The 16,713-nt window shown below is 37.5% G+C and overlaps 1 protein-coding gene across 4 annotated transcripts in view; it reads right to left on the bottom strand.

Annotated features, from left to right (window-relative positions):
• Window positions 1-16,713, bottom strand: part of MYO5A (myosin VA) — a 187,223-nt gene that overhangs the window by 90,740 nt on the left and 79,770 nt on the right. For all 4 annotated transcript variants that reach the window (XM_033409184.2, XM_033409182.2, XM_033409186.2 and 1 more), the window contains exons 6-9: window positions 15,632-15,775; window positions 13,256-13,337; window positions 12,505-12,612; window positions 10,225-10,331 (exon numbers count right to left, since the gene is read on the bottom strand). In XM_033409184.2, the coding sequence (XP_033265075.1) occupies window positions 10,225-10,331; window positions 12,505-12,612; window positions 13,256-13,337; window positions 15,632-15,775 (441 nt within the window). The remainder of the gene's footprint in view (window positions 1-10,224; window positions 10,332-12,504; window positions 12,613-13,255; window positions 13,338-15,631; window positions 15,776-16,713) is intronic.

The following is a 16,713-nucleotide window of genomic DNA, read 5'->3' as shown; positions in this document are numbered from 1 at the left end:
CACACAACCACGGATTTCCCTGCTGGTCCAGTGGCTAAGGCTCCATGCTCCCAATGCAGGAGGCTCAGGTTTGATCCCTTGGCAGGGAACTAGACCCCACATGCGGCAACTAAGAGTTCGCATGCCGCAAGTACAGATCCCGCATGCCACAACTAAGATCCGGCACAGCCAAATAAATAAATAAATATTTAAAAAAAAAAAATCACACAACAAGTTTATGTCAGAATTGCCATTAGAACCTGGGTCTCCTGACAGCCTCATCCCCTGACCCTTCCCACTGAAGCAGTCCCTTCCTTCTTTCATCTCCCCTCCTCCCAAGTAATCACTTCAGATACAAATCACCACCATTACCAACAACATGGATCAACTCCCTTAAATAAGCAGCTTATTTCATTCATTTATATACATGAATGGTGTGACACCATTTAGAAGCGGATCAGCACTCTCTAAACATTCTATTAGATCAACGTTGTTAACTGTTTTGTTCAAATTTTCTATAACTTAACTAATTTTTGGACTTCTTTACCTATCAATAATTTAGAGAGGTCAGTAATATCCCACTATGATGGATTTGTCTTTCTTTTTTTAACATCTTTATTGGAGTATAATTGCTTTACAATGGTGTGTCAGTTTCTGCTTTATAACAAAGTGAATCAATTATACATATACATATGTGCCCAAATCTCTTCCCTCTTGCGTCTCCCTCCCTCCCACTCTCCCTATTCCACCCCTCTAGGTGGTCACAAAGCATCGAGCTGATCTCCCTGGGCTATGTGGGGATGTGGCATATATACAAAATGGAATATTACTCAGCCATAAAAAGGAACGAAACTGAGTTATTTGTAGTGAGGGGGATGGGCCTAGAGACTGTCATACAGAGTGAAGTAAGTCAGAAAGAGAAAAACAAATATCGTATGCCAACGCATACACATGGAATCTAAAAAAAAAAAATAAGAAAATGGTCAGAAGAACCTAGGGGCAAGACGGGAATAAAGATGCAGAGCTACTAGAGAATGGACTTGAGGATACGGGGAGGGGGAAGGGTAAGCTGTGACAAAGTGAGAGAGTGACATGGACATATATACACTACCAAATGTAAAATAGATAGCTAGTGGGAAGCAGCCGCATAGCATAGGGAGATCAGCTCGGTGCTCTGTGACCACCTAGAAGGGTGGGATAGCGAGGGTGGGAGGGAGGGAGATGCAAGAGGGAAGAGATATGGGGACATATGTATATGTATAACTGATTCGCTTTGTTATAAAGCAGAAACTGACACACCATTGTAAAGCAATTATACTCTAACAAAGACGTTAAAAAATATATAAAAAAATAATGATAGTGAAGATGATCCAGGACCTCGGAAAAAGAATGGAGGCAAAGATCGAGAAGATGCAAGAAATGTTTAACAAAGACCTAGAAGAATTAAAGAACAAACAAACAGAGATGAACAATACAATAACTGAATTGAAAACTACATTAGAAGGAATCAATAGCAGAATAACTGAGGCAGAAGAACAGATAAGTGACCTGGAAGACAGAACGGTGGAATTCACTGTTGCAGAACAGAATCAAGAAAAAAGAATGAAAAGAAATAAAGACAGCCTAAGAGACCTCTGGGACAACATTAAACGCAACAACATTCGCATTATAGGGGTCCCAAAAGGGGAAGAGAGAGAGCAAGAACCCGAGAAAATATCTGAAGACATTATAGTCGAAAACTTCCCTAACATGGGAAAGGAAATAGCCACCCAAGTCCAGGAAGCACAGAGAGTCCCATACAGGATAAACCCAAGGAGAAACATGCCTAGACACATAGTAATCAAATTGGCAAAAATTAAAGACAAAGAAAAATTATTGAAAGCAGCAAGAGAAAAACGACAAATAACATACAAGGGAACTCCCATAAGGAGTTCAGAAACTCAGCAGAAACTCTACAAGCCAGAAGGGAGTGGCATGACATATTTAAAGTGATGAAATGGAAGAAACTACAACCAAGATGACTCTACCTGGCAAGGATCTCATTCAGATTCGATGGAGAAATCAAAAGCTTTACAGACAAACAAAAGGTAAGAGAATTCAGCAACCACAAAACCACCTCTACAACAAATGCTAAAGGAACTTCTCTAAGTGGGAAACACAAGAGAAGAAAAGGACCTACAAAAACAAACCCAAAACAATTAAGAAAATGGTAATAGGAACATACATATCGATAATTACCTTAAAAGTGAATGGATTAAATGCTCCAACCAAACGACAGAGGCTTGCTGAATGAATACAAAAACAAGACCCATATATATGCTGTCTACAAGAGACCCACTTCAGACCTAGGGACACATACAGACTGAAAGTTAGGGGATGGAAAAAGATATTCCATGCAAACGGAAATCAAAAGAAAGCTGGAGTAGCAATACTTATATCAGATAAAACAGACTTTAAAATAAAGAATGTTACAAGAGACAAGGAAGGACACTACATAATGATCAAGGGATCAATCCGAGAAGAAGATATAACAATTATAAATATATATGCACCCAACGTAGGAGCACCTCAATACATAAGGCAACTGCTAACAGCTATAAAAGAGGAAACTGACAGTAACACAATAATAGTGGGGGACTTTAACACCTCACTTACACCAATGGACAGATCATCCCGACCAAAAATTAATAAGGAAACAGAAGCTTTAAATGACACAATAGACCAGATAGATTTAATTGTTATTTATAGGACATTCCATCCAAAACCAGCAGATTACACTTTCTTCTCAAGTGTGCACAGAATATTCTCCAGGATTGATCACATCTTGGGTCACAAGTCAAGCCTAAGTAAATTTAAGAAAACTGAAATCATATCAAGCATCTTTTCTGGCCACAACGCTATGAGATTAGAAATCAATTACAGGGAAAAAAACATCAAAAACACAAACACGTGGAGGCTAAACAATACTTTACTAAATAACTAAGAGATCACTGAAGAAATCAAAGAGGAAATCAAAAACTACCTAGAGACAAGCAACAATGAAAACATGACGATCCAAAACCTATGGGATGCAGCAAAAGCAGTTCTAAGAGGGAAGTTTATAGCAATACAATCCTACCTCAAGAAACAACGAACATCTCAAATAAACAATCTAACCTTACACCTAAAGGAACTGGAGCAAGAAGAACAAACAAAACCCAAAGTTATTAGAAGGAAAGAAATCATAAATATCAGAGCAGAAATAAATGAAATAGAAACAAAGAAAACAATACCAAAGATCAATAAAACTAAAAGCTGGTTCTTTGAGAAGATAAACCAAATTGCTAAACCATTAGCCAGACTCATCAAGAAAAAGAGGGAGAGGACTCAAATCATTAAAATTAGAAATGAAAAAGGAGAAGTTACAACAGACACCACAGAGATACAAAGCATCCTAAGAGACTACTACAAGCAACTCTATGCCAATAAAATGGACAACCTGGAAGAAATGGAAAAATTCTTAGAAAGGTATAACTTCCCAAGACTGAACCAGGAAGAAACAGAAAATATGAACAGACCAATCACAAGTAATGAAATGGAAACTATGATTAAAAATCTTCCAACAAAGTCCAGGACCAGATGGCTTCACAGGTGTATTCTATCAAACATTTACAGAAGAGCTAAAACTCATCCTTTTCAAACTCTTCCAAAAAATTGCAGAGGAAGGAACACTCCCAAACTCATTCTATGAGACCACCATCACCCTGACACCAAAAGCAGACAAAGATACTATAAAAAAAAGGAAATTACAGACCAATATCACTGATGAATATAGATGCAAAAATCCTCAACAAAATACTAGCAAACAGAACCCAACAACACATTAAAAGGATCATACACCATGATCAAGTGGGATTTATCCCAGGGATGCAAGGATTTTTCAATGTACAGAAATCAATCAATGTGATACACCATATTAACAAATTGAAAACTAAAAACATGATCATCTCAACAGATGCAGAAAAAGCTTTTGACAAAATTCAACACCCATTTATGATAAAAACTCTCCAGAAAGTAGGTATAGAGGGAACCTACCTCAACATAATAAAGGCCATATAGAACAAACACACAGCAAACATCATTCTCTATGGTGAAAAACTGACAGCATTTCCTCTCAGATCAGGAACAAGACAAGGATGTCCACTCTCACCACTATTATTCAACATAGCTTTGGAAGTCCTAGCCACAGCAATCAGAGAAGAGAAATAAATAAAAGGAATACAAATTGGAAAAGAAGAAGTAACACTGTCACTGATTGCAGATGACATGATACTATAGGTAGAGAAAAAGATGCCACCAGAAAACTACTAGAGCTAATCAATGAATTTGGTAAAGTTGCAGGGTACAAAATTAATGCACAGAAATCTCTTGCATTCCTATATACTAATGATGAAAAATCTGAAAGAGAAATTAAGGAAACACTCCCATTTTTAACAAAAAGAATAGAATACCTAGGAATAAACCTACCCAGGGAGGCAAAAGACCTGTATGCAGAAAATTATACGACACTGATGAAAGAAATTAAAGATGATACCAACAGATGGAGAGATATACCATGTTCTTGGATTGGAAGAATCAACACTGTGAAAATGACTATACTACCCAAAGCGATCTACAGATTCAGTGTAATCCCCATCAAATTACCAATGGCATTTTTTACAGAACTAGAACAAAAAATCTTAAAATTTGTATGGAGACACAAAAGACCCCGAATAGCCAAAGCAGTCTTGAGGGAAAAAAACAGAGCTGGAGGAATCAGGCTCCCAGACTTCAGACTATACTACAAAGCTACAGTAATCAAGATAATATAGTACTGGCACAAAAACAGAAATATAGATCAATGGAACAGGATAGAAAGCCCAGAGACAAACCCACGCATCTATGGTCAACTAATCTATGACAAAGGAGGCAAGGATATACAATGGAGAAAAGACAGCCTCTTCAATAAGTGGTGCTCGGAGAACTGGACAGCTACATGTAAAAGAATATTAGAACACTCCCTGATCCCATACACAAAAATAAACTCAAAATGGATTAGAGACCTAAATGTAAGACCTGACACTATAAACTCTTAGAGGAAAACATAGGAAGAACACTCTTTGACATAAATCACAGCAAGATCTTTTCTGGTCCACTTCCTAGAGTAATGGAAATAAAAACAAAAATAAACAAATGGGACCTAATGAAACTTAAAAGTTTTTGCACAGCAAAGGAAACTACAAACAAGACCAAAAGACAACCCTCAGAATGGAAGAAAATATTTGCAAACAAATCAACGGAGAAAGGATTAATCTCCAAAATATATAAAGAGCTCACACAGCTCAATATTAAAAAAATAAACAACCCAATCCAAAAGTGGGCGGAAGACCTAAATAGACATTTCTCCAAAGAAGACAAACAGATGGCCAAGAAGCACATGAAAAGCTGCTCAACATCACTAATTATTAGAGAAATGCAAATCAAATCTACAATGAGGTATCACCTCACACCAGTTAGAATGGGCATCATCAGAAAATCTACAAAAAACAAATGCTGGAGAGGGTGTTGAGAAAAGGGCACCCTCTTGTACTGTTGGTGGGAATGTAAATTGATACAGCTACAATGGAGAACAGTATGGAGGTTCCTTAAAAAACTAAAAATAGAATTACCGTATGACCCAGCAATCCCACTACTGGGCATACACCCTGAGAAAACCATAATTCAAAAAGGCACATGTACCCCAATGTTCATTGCAGCACTATTTACAATAGCCAGGACATGGAAGCAACCTAAATGCCCATCGACAGATGAATGGATAAAGAAGATGTGGTACATATATACAATGGAATATTACTCAGCCATAAAAAAGAACGAAATTGGGTCATTTGTAGAGACGTGGATGGATCTAGAGACTGTCATACAGAGTGAAGTAAGTCAGAAAGAGAAAAACAAATGTCATATATTAACGTATATATGTGGAACCTAGATAAATGGTACAGATGAACCAGTATGCAAGGCAGAAATTGAGACACAGATGCAGAGAACAAATGTATGGACACCAAGGGGGCAAAGTGGCAGGTGTGTGTGTGTGTGTGTGTGTGATGAATTGGGAGATTGGGATTGACATGTATACACTGATATGTATAAAATGGATGACTAATAAGAACCTGCTGTATAAATAAATAAATAAAATTCAAAATAAAAATACATAGTGACTCTATCTCCAGTATTGCTTTTGGCCTCAAAGTCTTTTTTGTCCAGTATCAATACAGGTCTGCCAGTTTTTTTCTAGCTATTATGGTGTGTGTTTTCTAAACCTTTTACTTTCGAACTATCTGTACCTTTATGTTTTAGGAATGCGTCTTTCAAAAGTACATACCTGAATTCTAAAACCAGTCTGACAATCCATATTAGCTGAAACATTGGTTCATTTGTAATTATTTCTACCTTCTTTTGTGCCTTTACTTGTCCCACCTTTTCTAAACTTTTCTCTACCTCTCTTGCTATGTTTGGATTATTTTTTTCAGTTAATTTTTCTCTCTACTAGTTCGAAAGGTTTACCTTGTGTTTCTATTTTTATGATAGAAGCATTAAGTTACATTAGTTAACTTAGTGTACTTAACTAACACAAACTCCAAACACTCCATCCTAATCTATAAGCTTTGTTATCCAATACTTTAGTTCCATCTTTTTGGGGGGAAGGAGGGGCTGGTGATTCACTTTATTTTTTTTAAACTTTTTATTTTGAACTAATTTCAGACTAACAGAAAAGTTGCAAGAAGAGTACTAAGAATTCCCTTCACCCAGATTCCCTAAATATTAATATTTTACCGAGTTTGCTTGCATCATTCTCTTTCTCACTCTTTCACGTACATATACATACATGTTATTTTTTCAGAACCTTTTGAGAGCATGTTACAAACATGATGCCCTTTTGGTTCTAAATATTTCACTGTTCATTTCCTAAAATCCAAAGACATTATCTTATAAAACTATAGTATAGTGAGTAAAATCAGGAAATTAGCAATGATACAACCCTATTACCTAGCCTGCAGATCTAATTCAAATTTTGCTGATTGACCTAATAATGTCCTGTGAGGGCAGGCTTGGGGTGGGGGGGCACATTTCTGTGGTCCAGGATCCAATCTAGGTTTATACATTGAATTTAGTCATCTTGTTTCATTAATCACCTTTAATTTGAATAGCTCTTCACTCTTTTTCTTTGTCTTTTGAGAACTTGACATTTTAGAAGAATAGTATGTCTCTCAGTTTGGGTCTGTATTATGTTGCCTCGGATTTGGGCCATGCCTTTTTGGCCGGAATGCTAGAGAAGTGATGTGGCACCCTCCTCAGGGTGCTGCATCAGAACTCATGTGATGCTGACTGGTTGCTTGGTTAAGGGAGTATCTGCCAGGTTTCTCCACTACCTTTCCCTCTGTAATGAATAAGTATTTTGTGGCCCAATACACTAGTCATTATTATTATTCTTTTAATTAATCAAATTTTATCTACATTTGCCCATACTTTACTAGTTTATTTATTTTTAAAAACATTTTATTTATTTATGGCTGCATTGGGTCTTCGCTGCTATGTGTGGGCCCTTTCCAGTTGTGGCGAGCCGAGGCCACTCCCTGCCACAGTGCGTGGGCCTCTCATTGTGGTGGCCTCTCCTGTTGCAAAGCATGGGCTCTAGGTGCACGGGCTTCAGTAGTTGTGGCTCATGGGCCTAGCTGCTCCGTGGCATGTGGGATCTTCCCGGACCAGGGCTCAAACCTGTGTCCCCTGCATTGGCAGGCAGATTCCCAACCACTGCGCCACCAGGGAAGCCCTTTACTAGTTTACTGATTCACCATTTCTTCTGGAATTTTAGATCTTGTATCTGGATCCCTTTCCTTCTGCCTAAACTATGTCTTTTAATATTTCCTTTAGTGAGGGCCTATTGGTGACAAATTCTCACAAGTTTCTATTTGTCTGAAAACACCTCTGTTTTTTTCCTCATTGTAGAAAGGTATCTTTACTGGATATACAGTTCTAAGTTAGTAGTTATTTACTCTAGAACACTGATGATAGTCCCCTGTTTTCTGGCTCCTATTACTACAGTTGGGAAGTGAGCTATCAGTTTAATTGCTACTTCAAGAGCAGTATGTCTTATTTCCCTCCTGTTTTAAGATTTTTCTCTTCGCCTGTGGTAGCATTACAGTGTGCCTAGGTGTGGATTTCTTTTTATTTATCCTAACTGGGATTTTTTGGCCTTTCCAAATCTGTGGTGTAGTGTCATTTTCACAAGTTCTGAAATTTGTTAGTAACTACCTCTTCAAACATTATGTCTGCCTCATTCTCTTCTTTCTCTCCCTTAGGAATTCTCATTATATTAAAATTAGATTTTATTACTCCATCCTTCATCTCTTTTAACTATTGTTAAGGGTTCCAGCTTGGGGCCCATGTTGCATTTTGCACCATTTCTTTACTTCTGTCTTCCAGCTCATCACTTCCCTACTCAGTTGTGTCAAATATGCTGTTAATTTCTTTCAGCATTATTAGTAGGTTTGACGCTGCTCTCTGTTGTTTCACCTAGCTCTATTTTGTTTTATCATGGGATTTGAGATTTTTGACTGTGAGCCAATATTTCTTGTAACTTTTCTTCTGGGACTCTGTTGAGTCCTGGATTGAAGGTGGATTTGCATTTGCTTCTGTCAGGCATCCAGGGCACTACCAATCCAGGCCCAATTTAAACTAAGTTTTGTGTATGTGGCTTTTGAGGACCATCCAGGAACTATGAAATCAGACTGGGAAGTATGTGTGAGGGTCAGTTTATTGTTATAAATTTTTAGGGAACTATGTTTTCCCCCTCCACTTAGCTTTGAGACTTGCTTTTTCTTTGTACTCTCGGAGAGTGTGGTGAGCAAATTCCTCATTTAGGGTCTCAGCTTTAGCCAGAAGTTTTCCTTCCTGTTCCCCTGTTTATACGAGTCCTAGGCTTTGTTTTTTTTGTCTTCTGCACCCCATTTGGTTATGAAAACCGAAGCTCAACGTCACTGGGTTCAGCAAACGCCCTCCAAGTGAGTCTTAGTTTCAGAGTTCTGCTTCATTCCCCGAGTTCCTGTTTTCACTCAGTTTATGGCCTCTGAGAAGTTCTTATGTATTTATTAAAAATATTTTAAAATATAATTTATCCAGCATGAAGCTCAATCAGAGCAACCAGTCCAAAACTGCTAGAAAAGAAAGTCTCTTTCATTTCACAGATGAGCAAACTGAGGTTCAGAAAAGCTAAGCATCCCAAAACATAGAGAGTAAATAGTAAAGTTCGGATTGAACCCAGGCAGAGACACTGAAACACGTATTTCAAAACTACAGTCTAATTTACGCAAATTTAAGTCACATGAATTAATCTACATGTAGATTTGCAAATATCAACTTGGGTGTCCTAAGAGTGAAACATAAATCTCAAAATTGTTTCCTATTATACTCCTTGAGGAAGCAGGATGGAAAAAGAATTATATTAAAACTGCCTCCATTTTAATAAAGTTAAAAATACCTAATAAATATATACTGTATATGTACGTGTGTGTGTGAGTGTCTGTATGTGTGTGATCTTTGATGGTGGTGATCAGAAAATACCACAAATCACAAATGCCCAATGAGAACAATCTGAGACTGTCAGGTTTTGTTACAGTTTAAACAAATGAACTGAATTTTAATTCTCAGTGTGTAGTTATCACTATGTGCGGAAGAATATATAAATCATAGTGAAGACGCCCTATCTCCCCAGCCATCTAATTCTTCTTCCCAGGAGTAACCACTTTTAACAGTTTCTTCAGTAACTTTTAAACCATATTACATTTCCACAGCTGAGGAGACAAATGAACTTACCAATTCTGCTATGTGAGCCATGGGCCAAATGAGCCCTTCTCTCTAGTCTCACCAATCCAACTTTTACATCTAATATTTCCCACTGCTGTTTATATGGCTCAGACATATATCCAAGTTCTCTCCTCCCCTCCCTCCACGCCCCCCACCCCAATCACTGCGCACCAGGGATCTGAATCCACTTTTCTTTGTTTACAATTCAAGATTCTACTCTGCATAGTGTATCTGTCTAATAATTACCTCTCTGATAGTTACTAATGTTAGTTAATAGAGAGACTTCAAACACATTGTTTCTATAAAGAATCAACAAAACTAAAATATAAATCAACTGTCATCACAGGAAGCTTGCTCTGAACTTACAGGGATTGTGCAGCTGTCTGAATCTCGAGACATAAATCCAACATTGCCTAAGTGAAGGATGCCAGCAAGTATTCGGAAAATTCCCATCTGATAAGATTCACTAATTCCTGAAACAGCAGAGTAAATGAACAAGTGATCAATTTCAGAACAGGAACTAAACAATTATAGCACACAATTTTAAGCCCATCTTTAACCCTTGAATAATGCCAGATGTTGTACACATTATAATGTGTCATAGTTAACAACACTTTCATCTTTGTTGACATTAACACATAATGCGCTTTAGCATTATGGTTGAGAGCATGGGCTGTGGAATGAGACAGACCTCAGCTTGAGGCCTGGCTCTGCTCCTGACCTGCCATCTCACATTGGCAGGTAACTTCACCCTTCTATCCTTCTGTTTTCTCATTTGAGATACAGGGACAATAGGGACTATCTCAAAGGGAGTGTGTAAACATTAAATAAGAAAATGCACATAGTAAACTTAACACACTATGTGACACATGGTAGGTGCTAAATAAACTATCACCATCATTGTCACACACTGAATTTAAGTATCTCATTAATATTATTACCTTTTCTATTTATCTTTACTCCAAATGCAAGTTGTAGCCCAATAAGGCTGTTTTAAGTCAGATTATTTAATTACTTCTTCTAACTACAGACCAACTGTAAGTCAAGGAGACCCCAAGATTAGAAGTGCTCAGGCTGGTGTTGCACCCCAGCCTGATGAGCGAGTATCTAAACACAGCATTAGAGCAGGACCTGAAGGATCAGGCAGGATGAGAAAGCCGGACAGCCCTTGGTATTTTACCAGCTCGGGCTTCATTTTTCAGTAAGGTAAGATTTTTCCAGAATATTACATATAAATTATATTCGAGTAAAAATAGTAAAATGATTTCCAAATATGTAACTATATACAGAGTAACTGACAGTTCATCTTACAAGGAATGTTTCTGCCATCTCCTGAATTATGGCTTTTTCAAATTTGCAATTTTCTATTTACAAACAGAGTTAGCCCCGGAAGTAAAGCAGCGTTTCTCAAACTATAATATGCATATGAATCACCAATGGATCTGGTTAAAATGCAGAGTCTGGTTTAGTAGGTCTGAGACAGGGTCTGAGATTCTAAATTTTTGCAAGCTCCATAGTGGTCCTGGACCATACTCTGATTAGCAATGCTTTTAAATTAAATTAACTCACCTCAGGTTACTCCTCAAAGTACCAATATATGACTTTAGAATTATTCATATTCTGAAGCTTTTAAATAAATAATTCAACACTAAAAGTTATATAAGTACATTTCTAAAGGTCAATTTATTTATATGTAGATCCAATATTTTTTTTAATCCAGAAACAAGACAGTGACATGAGCTATTTCAGAAACAGAATAAACTACATGTAATACAGTATTTTGTCACCAAGCCAGCTCAACCACATTTCCAGGCCACAAAAGACACCCAAATCGAAAAAACAAACACAAAAAAATCCTATAAAACATGAGTTTCTGTATAGAAACCCACTTCATTTGGCTCTAGCTTTCAGATTTTGTAAAAATTTAAGTAAACAGTCCCACAACCCCTGATGCCCTCAATGTATGTTTTTTAAATAAACTTATTTATTTTATTTATTTTATTTTTGGCTGCACTGGGTCTTTGTTGCTGCGCATGGGCTTTCTCTAGTTGTGGCGAGCGGGGGCTACTCTTCGTTGCGGTGTGTGGGCTTCTCATTATGGTGGCTTCTCTTGTTGCGGAGCACGGGCTCTAGGTGTGTGGGCTTCAGTAGTTGCAGCATGCGGGCTCGGTAGTTGTGGCGCATGGGCTTAGTTGCTCCGTGGCATGTGGGATCTTTCCAGCCCAAGGCTCGAACCTGTGTCCCCAGCATTGACAGGCGGATTCTTAACCACTGCGCCACCAGGGAAGCCCCCGAATGTATGTTTTAAATAGCTTTACTGAGGAATAATTTGCATACCATAAAATTTATCCATTTTAAATATGCAATTCAATGGTTTTTAGTAAATTTACAGAGTTGTGCAACCATCACCATAACCTAATTTCAGTACAGTCCCCATCACCTCCAAGAGAAACACTTTACTCATTTGCTGTCCAACTGTGTTTTATAAAGAATCTAAAAATAAATTAAAAACAAAACACCAAAAATGAATGTTAAATCTCTCAACAATTCTCACTACTTAATATGAAGCTAAGCCAATATTCCAATCAAAGGTTGCTCGAGTCAAAAAGCTATTGCTTCTAAAATTTCAAGAATAAGATTACATACCTAGCAAAGTGCAGGCCTGCCTGGTTTGTGCCATCTCCTTGGCATCATCTACTCCTTCAATCACAGGACTGCCACCTTGCTTCGTGTAATGAAAGTTATTTGCGTCTCCTGCAATTAAGGAAAATTTTTTGAAAGATGTGCAGTCTATGAAAAGGCCTTGACTTCTACCCTTATGTCCACTCTGAATTAGAGGCAGTGACAGCACAATTAAGTGTATAGAGCCTGAAATTTGACTTCCTGTGTTTTTAGTTATATTTTAATACAAGACTCAAAATTAAATAATGGAGTGAAACGTTTGTAGAATTTGTGAAATGAATAGTCCTTTCCTAAAGGTTTTATTCCAATCTACAGGCTAGGATAATTTCTTCAAACACTTTACTCCCTTCTTCATAGAGTTCCACCTATGGAACCTCATAGATTTCCACCACGTAAACTCCTTTACATTTTTTTTCCTTTTAATCAAGGCAAATTTCAAACATATACAAAAGTACAGAAACTAGTATAATGAGCCCTTGTGTACTCATCACTCATCTTAAACAAGTATCAACTCAAGGCCAATCTTGTTCCATTTATACAGCCACTCACCACTTCCTCATCCCATGAGTTATCTTGAAGCCAACTGTAGGCCTGTTATCATTTCACCCATAAATATTTCAGTATGAGATAATCTCCTTTTTAAGAAGTAAATTTGTGAACTCAGAAATTAACATAAGACAATACCAGCACAATAAATCTAGTGCCATATTCATACCTAATCGCAGCATTTTAAATTCAGGTAACTTTGCTGAGGCACAAAGCTGATAGAAGATATGATAGTTTCTCTCCTCTTCTGCCTTTGAAAAAAGAAGAGTTTTCAATTACAGCATTTTAATCTAAAACCCAGAAAATTCAATCATAAAAATAAAAATTTAATTATCTCATTTGATGAAATAAACTGTCCTCTCCCAAATTTCCTAGTACATATCTATGATTATTAAACCTTGTGATTTATTAGCTATGTGCATCTGTGTGAGTGTGTATCTGTTGGTCACATTCAAAATAATATACCTGATAGTAATGATTTTTGAACTCGTGAACCGCTTGCTCTATGGCACTGTCATAAGAGATCAGTGCCTCTGGGGGAAGCTAAAACCTTTTTATTTTTTTCCCTGCAACACTCAATATTTTCTCACAGTACTGTCTTAGATTCATGGTCTTCCTAAGACTTTTGACTAGGAAAAAAAAAAATCCCATTTTTGCCATATCTACTGTAGCTGTTTGTAAGAAATCCACAAATGCACTACATCATCCATATCATTTCAGTTTATATATTTAAAAATAAATTAAAAATTTTTTAAATAGAAAATAAATCATGTACAATGCTAAGATCATTTCTTACTATTTTCTGACAGTCTTTTTCCACATATATACTTTAAAAATACAGTTGTAATCATATTGTTTATACAATATTATTATACTCTATTGTCATATCCTTGAATTCTGCAGTGTATTCAGTTAACTGAAGAATAGAGCAAGTAAGGCCAAGGTCAGGTTTGATGCCCAACAGGGGCTGGTGTCTGGTAAAGAAAACTTAGTTTTCTGTGTTTAGTGCACAGAATACACTAAACAAATTAACAATATACCAATGACCACAAGCATGAATAGGCAAGAGGTCAGGGGTTTCAGTACACAGACAACTAGAAAATCAGGGGGATCTGCAGAAGTGCTTTGGTCATCTTTGTACACGAAGGACAATATCAAGTATGCGCTTTCTGACTGTTTGACTCACTTTGATATAACCAAACACCCACAATATTATATAGCCCTGTGGGTTGGGGAACAGCTAGAATTGCTTCCATGTTTCTAGGCAAGACAATAAGGATTAGGCCTTAACATTCTGTCTTAAGCACTACTAGCCTCTGGTCACCATACCCATTTTCCCTTTAATCGTCTACCTATCAATCAAATCTGTACTATTTAGACTCAATCTTCTCTTAGATCTACATATATTTCCCCCACTGTTTCCTCTGGCTACTAAACATTTTTTTTTGGACCTATTCAAGTATACATGTGTGCACAGTAACACAGCTCTGCATGTATCTAGATATTAGAACAATGGAGGAGGGTGACTATTCCTTCGCTATACAAATCAGGTATTACATTTAGGTAGCCACAAATCAGGCACACCCCCAAAGTCAAAGCCAGGGTAGCTCTAGGCTGCCCAAACTCATGACTCTCAGTATGTCCCAGACAGTTTCAAAGCCTTAAGACACTTGTGCAATGGAAATTGTAGACTCTGCTACATGGCGGTGCCAGGGCTATTTGAACCTCAATATGGTGAGCATCTAGTTAAGGGACTACAGGAACCCCATCTCAGCATGCAGTGGGTCACCAGGAGTCCTATATGGGGAGTTTTCCAATGATAAGTCCACATTCCCTGAGTATACCTATAAACATGTAAATGCACACCTGCCAGTGCTGTAATGTGTAGTACTCCCCATTTACAAATAAAAAAGGAGTAAGTTCCCTGGTGAGGATTCTGGGCTTCCACTGCCGTGGCCTGAGTTTAGTCCTCGTTGGGGAACTGAGATCCCCGCCCCCCGAAAAGGAGTAAGTGCATATGTGCAAATGCAAGTCTGGCACTGATCCATACACTTGAGTGTGTTCTCTGACAGTAGTTCACAACTGAGTTGTGAAGATCTTTTAACCCTCATTATTCTATCTAAACAGTATCACATTCTGAGAGAAGAAGGAGGGAAGAAGGACAAGGATAATTATTTTTTTCTTGAACTGAGTTTAAACTGTAACTCACTGAAGCATAGACCAATGTCTTCCCTATCAACTGGTAAATGTGACAGATGAGCCTAAACTAATAGCGTCTCTTCTTAACTAAGCTTTTCCTACAAGCATTTGGAGGAAACAGTCAAAACCATTAAACCTAAATCAGTGCCCAGTCCCAAAGACTATTAGTCTAAGGGGTACCCTCTGATAGGCACTGTTTTACATGTTCCAGTCCAAGTGTGGTTTGCAGTAATATTGCAGTAATATTGTCATAACATGTTCAAGAACATCTGGGAATAAAATGCACACCAACAAACACGAGCTCTGGAATTTTATGGCAATCTATATGTATACCTGCCCGGCTTACCTGGAACACCACTCTGGATTTCTCTAAAAGGTAAGTTCTCATATTGGCACCAATGATTCGATGTCTCTTATCAAAACCAATCTCAATGTACTTCCCAAAACGGCTGCTATTATCATTCCTGGTTGTCTTAGCATTTCCGATTGACTAAGAGACAAAGGGAAAACAGTAAGGGTTAGAAGTGCAATTCATGCCCTGACATTTACAGATTTGTTCAGGGAGAGAAAGAATACAAGCCTTTAAAATTGATTCTTTTAAAAACAGAACCAGTTTTGCCCCTGCAGGCACAACTGTATGCTTTGCTCACTGCACAACCACACAGGTATACACTAATAGTCCGTATCGGCCTTGTTATTGTCGCACAAATTATTTTCAGAAACAGCAGACTCGAGCCCAGTGCCTGGGAGGTCTTCATCCACCATTTGTGGTATGGAACATACTCATTCATGTCAACAAAGGAAAAGAACGGATGGGACCAGGGGCTGCCTAGGCACATGCCCTCTTAGTTAAATAACAGGGTTTGGTTTCTTGAAAAACTTAGTCTGTTTTATGTAAATAAGCTGGTTAAGACAAATTAATATTTTCCTGGAAATATTGCTTTGGTGTTCAGGGTCTCTTTAGCCAGTAGGCCCAGCTGGACTGCTTATTAGTGGAGTGTTAGTAATTACCCACTTAATTCAAAGCCATTTTCAGAAACCAGAGACAGTAAAATTTGGCTTTGGATTTTGATAGTTGTATCTAACTTGCAAGACATCTGCTAAAGAATGCAGAGAATGTAACTTTCTGCTAAATTTTTCATATAATCCTAAAAATTTAAATTGAATATGCACTGTTTTCTGATTTAGGTAACATGCATCTATAAATTTTTCTTTCAAAGCAAAGCAAAAAACATGCTGTAGTTAGAAAAGCAAGTGTTAACATACTGCATAAATTAAATGCTTAATAAGATAATTTCATACAATTAATATCTTTCACTGCGCAAAGCCTGTGACTATTAGGATTAGTATACTGAAACCACAGCAGAGAGAAAGATATGAAAATGCTCTGGAGCATTAAGAAAGCAATACAAAAAAAAAAAAAAAAGC

This window comes from Orcinus orca, chromosome 2, assembly GCF_937001465.1.
Source record: "Orcinus orca chromosome 2, mOrcOrc1.1, whole genome shotgun sequence".
Classification (NCBI taxonomy): Eukaryota; Metazoa; Chordata; class Mammalia; order Artiodactyla; family Delphinidae; genus Orcinus; species Orcinus orca.
Note: the sequence above shows the minus strand (reverse complement) of the source record. Positions and strands in the feature narration are given on the sequence as shown.